The sequence below is a fragment of the Bidens hawaiensis genome, unplaced genomic scaffold, assembly GCF_021521415.1.
Source record: "Bidens hawaiensis isolate Kalapana, Puna unplaced genomic scaffold, B.hawaiensis_p1.1 tig00012404_1, whole genome shotgun sequence".
NCBI classification, from domain to species: Eukaryota; Viridiplantae; Streptophyta; class Magnoliopsida; order Asterales; family Asteraceae; genus Bidens; species Bidens hawaiensis.
This window is the reverse complement of record NW_027492013.1, coordinates 610,694-618,263: the sequence shown is the minus strand read 5'-3', so window position 1 is coordinate 618,263 and position 7,570 is coordinate 610,694. Positions and strand designations below refer to the sequence as shown.

Below are 7,570 nucleotides of genomic sequence, written 5' to 3'. Positions count from 1 at the left end.
TGAGACATTATCCCGTTTGCACTTGTCCATTATTTTTACGAACCAGCTATGTAGTCTTAGACATAGCTACCGGGGCATGTTGTGGGCGGAAAGGGGCCATAGTGGTTGATTGAGCGTGGGAAATGGAGGCACGCAGCACGAACAGTCCAGGCTTCACTGTAGCTTAGCATAATTACATCACATACATCATTTACATACATACATACTTATTTCATGATTACAAGTATTGACTTGTGAATACTCATTACTGTTTTCTTGAAACTCGTGAAACTCACCAACTCTAGTAGTTGACCCGTTTTAAACTGCTTTTCAGCTGTACCTAAATCGGAGTAATTTGGTGATCTGTTACTTGCCTGAAGTGTGTGGTCGATGCTATGTGAATAGAAGCAAGGGTGTTAGTAGTAAGAACGTTTAGTTAACGAATTAGTTTTGTTTGTACCACCTAGACTGTAAAACAATGATAGAACAAAGAAATGTAATATATTGTAAATTAGTTTGTAATGTTTCTTTATAAACAATGTGTTGATACCAGAGGTGTCTGTTACATTCCCATTTTACGCTTCCGCATTGTGCTAGTCGGGGTGTGACATCCTCTCCCTATATATATATATATATATATATATATATATATATATATATATATATATATATATATATATATGTATATATATATATTCATGTATGTGTATTACCAATGGCGGATCTTTAACATCTAGAATGGATGGGCTAAAAGTCACAAGATCTAAAATTTTTTTTCATACTTTTAAGGTTCGGGTTGGCAATTCGGTTCGGGTCTGGTCACACAATAAAAACTCTATATTCAATTATTCAACTAACGCACCAATTCAATCATTCAACTTGCCATTCTTACACATAAAATACCAAAATTTTCAACAAACAAATACAAGATGCGACGGGAAAGATGAGTGCCTCAAATTCAACTTTAATTACTGAATTCATATAATCAAAACACAAATATTCCTAATTCATGAAAGGAGACCAAATTCAAGCACCAATTATTCTAATAATAAAGCCCTAACATACGAAATCGAAAAAAAAAAGGAAAATAGGAAATAAATGATCTCGCCTTTTGTGTATTGGCCGATAATAATCCCACCTTTAAAAATCACTAGCACTTGTCTCACCTTTTAACTATTTTTGTCTCACTAGTCCTCCATTAAAAATACTTAACGTCGTTATGTTCTTTCCCTAGTTTCAAACAAATGTTTTAGGGCTTTTGATCGGAAGAACAATACGAGTCGACCGATGTAAAACTTATCTCGAAATGGTGATCCAAACGACGAAATAATGTTTCAATTCGGGTGCTTGAATTTCCAATTAACAAAAATCAAGCCATTTGAATCATCGTTCCGAAATAAGTTTTACATCGGTCGACTCGTATTGTTCTTCCGATCAAAAGCCCTAAAACATTTGTTTGAAACTAGGGAAAGAACATAACGACGTTAAGTATTTTTTAACGGAGAACCAGTGAGACAAAAATAGTTAAAAGGTGGGACCATTGCTAGTGATTTTTAAAGGTGTGATTATTATCGGCCAATATACAAAAGGTGAGATTATTTATTTCCAATTTTCCAAAAAAATAATAATAATAATAACGTTGAACCTGTTGTTTGGATAATGTCTGAATTGTGTTTCGTGAGCACTCGTGACTCGACCCTGGTCTAGTGGCCTGAGTATTCTTCAAACAGCATGTTTCTGCTTTTCTTCGATTTCAATTTTCAAACCTTAGTGCCCAGACAAAAACTCTTCTACTTCGGTTGTTCGATCAGGGTTGGGAGTGTGGATTTTTTGTTATTTATTTATTTATTTTGTTTAAAAATCATTTGGGCATGAAATTTTCTTTTTTTTTAACTGGGTTTATGGGGCTTTCTTTATGTTTAGTAGGTAAACTGTTTCATGTTTTTCGTCTTTAAGGAGTTTAATTTTAAAAATAACATGGATGGACAAGACTCAATACATATAATTTTTTTTTTACTTTTTGGAAATACCCTATTAAGCGAAAAAGCTGGATGGGTCGAGACCCGCCTTGGCCCCTAATAAGATTCGTCCCTATATATTACAATAAGATATTACGAGTGTATATAGGTGCGGAAAACTTGGAGGTAGAAGCTAATCTATTTTATGTATAGATAACCACAATAACAATATATATATTCATTGCACTTCCCCATGTTTATCAACTTCATACGTTTGGATAGGACTGACAAATGTAAACTATTTGGGTCATAATAAAACCCTCATAGGTTGTTTTGAGCTTAAGTAAAATGTTTAATAGGTCGGAAATAGTCATACTAAAAAATGGATCATACTAAAAGAAGGTAAAAGTTGGAATGAGTTAGGATGGGCCCAAGAGTAACAATGGGTTAAAGAATGTCTAACGAGACACAGAATGTTGCCTCGGGCTGAATTTGCTTATAATCGGGCTCCTAGTAAGACTACTGGCCTCGGTCCTTTTATGGCAGTTTATGGTCTAAATCCGTCAACACCGCTTGATCTTGCTGTCTTGACACTTCTACAAAATTCAGTCAAGAAGCCTGTGATTTGGCAGCTGATATCAAGTCTATTCATCAGCAAATTCATGACAAAATTACCAAGAACAATGACCTGCTGAAATATAAGCGTGACAAGGATAGGAAGCACATTCTTTTTAAGCCCGGTGACCTCGTGTGGCTGCATTTTCGAAAGGAAAGATTCCCAGCTAAGCGCCATTCTAAGTTGTGCCCTCGTTCAGATGGTCCGTTTAAGGTCCTTGCCAAGGTGAATGATAGTTCGTATAAGATTGATCTTCCAGGTGATTCTAGTGCTTCTTCAACCATCAATGTAGCTGATCTCCAACCGTATTATGATCCGGAAGAGCCCATTCCAAGTTTGAGGTCAAACTCTTTTGAAGACGAAGAGGATGATAGGCAGACACTGGCCCATAACCCAATAGCCCAAATGGACTCTAGCCTAGTTCACAAATGTGTCAGCCTCGTTCAACTGGAAGCTTCAAGGCCTTGATCGCATGCCCACCAGTTTTAGTTGAGCCCCACGTTTTATTCTACAGCATATTTAATGTTCATTTTATTATGTTATTTTATTTAGTTAGTGGTCAAAGTAGTTGTTTAGATTATTCCACAAGTGTAGGAAACGTGGGTGGTAGTGTTTAGTAGTTTTGTTTTTCTTTCACAATATGTACTCAAAAATTGGAAATGAATGACAGATTTGAGTTTCCTAAATTTCTTATTCTCTACATTCAGAGGGTAACTTGTTTCCATTGCTATTCTAAAAATTAGTAGGTTTTAGAAGGTGATCTTGGAGGCTAGTTCTTGTTCTCATGGTGTGTCTGTATCGAGAATCGAGGCTAGATTAATATGCTCAACGAGGCTTGTGAGTGGTGTGACTATATCTCGTGAGAACCGTTGTCATTTGTTTGTTATTTTTTGGGTATTTCCGATCCATATTAAGCTCATTGCCATCATTAACTCATCTTGTCCATAACACATGCTAACAATTTTTTTAAATGACTCTTCCGGACCCATACTTATACCGACCCAACACCTAACCCAATTCAACTCAACCCAGCCCATCCTTCTTGACACCGCTACGTTTGGAGACGTTGTCACATGAATTAAAAACTGTGCTAACCTTGCAATACATTTCCTGTTGCTTCACACCTTTGGTTCCTAGTACAAGCCCATTGGTGTCTTTCTCGCCCATGAAGACCTTTCATGAAAGTTAGTAGTTCTTTTTAATTAACCTGCCAGTATATACGACTAGTTCGCAAAATTACGCGTTTGATGATAAAAAAATAATGAGATTAACCAGTAAAGAGTAAAAACCATGACAATCCCAAATAGGTTCTTCACAAACAACACCCCACATATACATTAGTTTTATAATTTCTTCTAAATATTTTACCCTTTGTGTTGTATTGTTTACAAAAACTAAACACATTAATCCTATAACAATAACTCTCTACTCACAAACAAACTGCCACAAGAAATTAAAACTACCATTTACATACATATACATATACATACGCATATAAATAGTGACTCGTCATAGCCATTTTGGTGCCATCTTGCTTGAAGATGGGTGTGATGAACTGTCAGAAACTTTAGCTAAAGACCGATATTGCAATTTAATACTCTCAGCGGTATCCAAAGTCTTCACCACATACCTACACACAATACAAAAAAGACATTGTAAAAAGTTATTAGAGTTTTATAAAAACACTTAAATTTTGTATGGCGACTGACCATCCATTCAAGCACTGAGTTGTGACCACAGCTTCACAACCAAAAAACCGCTCTGGTGTCCTCTTATTTCCCTGGTTCATTGTTTACATTGATTTAGTATGCAAAAAATAAAAAAAATAATAAAACAAAATTTGTATTTTTAATTTAAATTGATTAAAACAAATTGTAAAAACCTTGATAATAACGCGGTCAGCTACAGAAAAAGGAAACTGAAGACCTTTGCCTCTAGGTGTGTCCATTAAATCATTGTAATTAATCCTGTCCTGCATCCATAGAGATCACTCCTATCATATCAAGTTTCAACATGCTATCTATTCACATTGAACTTAAGATAAATGAGCTTGAATCGACCCAATTACCTAAAACCGGGTCGAATTGGTTTTATTTTATCAAAAGTCCCCTAAAGTGTTCTCTAAGTGCTTCAAGTCTAAAATCTCCTCCTGTTATAACCTTGCTAAAGAAAACTAGATTTTCATTGTTACTTAAGGATGTGAGTGGGCTGGTTTTAGGCTCAAACCAGAACAATAACCGAGATCCGCTTTTCGGATTTCACTTTTCCAATATGTTAGGTTCAGTTTTGCCATTTTGGTTGGAGAAATTTGGGACCCAAACTAATTAATTTGGGCCTATATATTTTTTTTTTGTGAATTAATGATTAATTAGTTATTACGTGTTTGGGACTGAAACTTTGGGCCTAGATTTTTTTGTCAATTAATAATTAACTGATTATAACATATTTGGGCCTAAGCTACACCATTTACTAGTTTATATTTAATATATTATTATTTAACATTAAAAAATAAAAACTATAATCCATTTATTCAACAAAAAAAGTTTGTTTACATGGGCTAGGTTACAAATTTGGTTCGGATTTTTTCGGTTTTCTATGCATGCAAAACTAAAAATAAACCGAAAATTCATGTTTTGATAAACACACAAAACCAAGCCGCCGGTGTTGGTTATTTCAGTTTGGTTATGTCGGATGTTTCAGTTCCAGATCAGTTAGTTTTTGGTTTCATGCACACCCCTAATCATTTTTGAAGCAATGTAGTGCAGATAATCTCATTAAATACACTACTTATTCATAAAAAAAACTTTAAAAAGAAAATGCGGGTTAACTAGCAGGCCCAACATGACTGGACGCATATGGACCCCTCAGAAAAGTTACCCTGTTTTGATCGTTACCCATCCACCTGGCCCGCTTATTTTTCCGCCTCGAATAAACATAAGAAACTTACTTTCTAAATGGCAAATTTCCACATTACTTAATAAAAACAAACCTGGTCTAATCTCTCTCTTCTTCTTTTAGATGCATGGTGAACTTGCGACTCTTCTTCCTTACGGAATGCCAAAACAGCAGATCTCAGAGCTACACAAGTAGTACCAAAATTATATTAACATATATATAGTTGTAAAATTGGTTCATCACAAACTAATCAAACTGGAAATACAAATCATTAGCTACAAAAGAAACAAGCCAAATGGGTCAAACGTCACCCAAAGCGTATCTTTTATGCATAAAACCTCCAAAATCATTTTATTCTAAAAGCTAGATACCTATTAAACTAGCAATATGATTTTTTCAATCATATTAAAACGTTGTGCCTTTATATAAAAATTAGAATTTTTTTTAACAGAAGCATTATAATCATTAACTAAAGTCACTATACCATAAGAACTTAACAAAAGCTCAAAGTGATTACTAAAGAAAAAGGTAAAAAACCACCATTGACATATAAACTTACATAGATTTGGAGCCGCTGAGGCTTCCGTGACATGGTGTGAACAAGTGTAGCATGCCTTCTGGAATATTCATCGTATTAAAAGAAAGTCGGCATGTAACTAACAAAAAATATGATATTTATATAAAATAACGATTAAAATTACCGCTTTCATAACATGTTGTATTCCGCCACTACCAAAAGAATGGCCACAAGGTAATATCATAGCATCATCCATAAGAGCTCCTCTACACAAACAAACAGAATAATGTTAACTATAACAACAAATCGTTTAAGATAACAAAACAAGCAAATTTGTAAGAGCTCACGTAAAAGGGTCCGAGAGTATTGATCTAAGTGAGTCCCCTGATTCATCCTTTCTTCCACTAAATCCGCAACCGTTTTCGACAACGGTGTCTTTGAGCCCCGACCCTGAACCCTCGGTCCCGTGAAGATAGTACAATTCACCATCACGGTCCACAAGTGCAATGGCGTTCGGGTACTGAATCTGTTCTGGTTGGTGATTCTCGATAGAACTCGATTTGACATCATTTAAATCGTCATCATCCTGATCCGATGAATCATCAGAATTGTGGAGAGCGGAGGTGAGGATACTCTGTCGGAACTCAGAATAGCGGCGTTGATGATTATGATTATTATTATTATTAGGAGGGTGAGGGTGGAATATGATCTGGTGGGATAGGGCTAAGGCAGTGGTCTCTTCGGAACCCATTCTTCCTTTTTGATTTCGGGATAATAAAAACCCAAACCCTCTCTCAGAATTTCATTAATTTTAGGGATGGATGGATGATGAAATTCAATTGTTAAGAAAGGGAATGGATTCTTGTGGATGGATGATACAAGCAAGGAAGAAACAACAAGTTATGTCGTCTATCAAGGAAGGAAGTTGATGATGATGATGATGATGATGATGATGATGATGACCGGACTTCCAAACTTACATCACATGTCCACGCCCAATGGAAAGACGGGTACCCGCGCGATATGACATCGAATGTGTAAATAATGTTATCATGTGTGTGAATTCACACATCAATCTGAGGTGAAAATATCGGGACGTGAGCATGATTGTTCACGAAGATACTATCATAAATAAAATGCGACAATATCTATTAAATTAATTATTTCCAAATACAGTGAACAAATATTCTAAACACAAATACATTATTTAATATAGGTAGTCCATTCAAGATTTAAATAATAATTGTCTTCATTAAAACCCTAAGTACCAGTAACGTATTCACAATGTCCTTATCATCTCAACATTTGTACCGTTACTCAAACTACTTTCGGTTCTAGATCATGACACACTATTGTACGTATTATGAATTCTATGCGAGGACTTGGATAATTATGTTCGCGACCATAATTACTCTTATCGTCAAATGGTCCGCACAATCCGTTCCATCATGTGGGTTATAAAACATTGAAAATAAAATTTTAAGAGAAAGCAAATGTTTTTGGAAATTTTAATTTTAAATTCAAAAGATAATTAATAAGTGTTCGAGTTGAATTAATAAAACCGTGTAATTTCTAAAACACCTTTTCCTTATAAAAGTGAAATTT

The 7,570-nt window shown here is 35.1% G+C and overlaps 1 protein-coding gene across 1 annotated transcript; it reads right to left on the bottom strand.

The window, feature by feature from the left end:
• Positions 1–3,993: 3,993 nt before the first annotated feature.
• LOC143540935 (U-box domain-containing protein 62-like) lies at positions 3,994–6,716 on the bottom strand. The gene is made up of 7 exons (XM_077033885.1): positions 6,313–6,716; positions 6,150–6,231; positions 6,008–6,065; positions 5,543–5,631; positions 4,436–4,525; positions 4,263–4,333; positions 3,994–4,183 (listed from the first exon to the last, which is right to left on the bottom strand). The coding sequence occupies exons 1-7, from the start codon at positions 6,714–6,716 to the stop codon at positions 4,063–4,065; spliced, it is 915 nt and encodes a 304-aa protein (XP_076890000.1). The 3' UTR covers positions 3,994–4,062.
• Between the last annotated feature and the right edge of the window lie 854 nt (positions 6,717–7,570).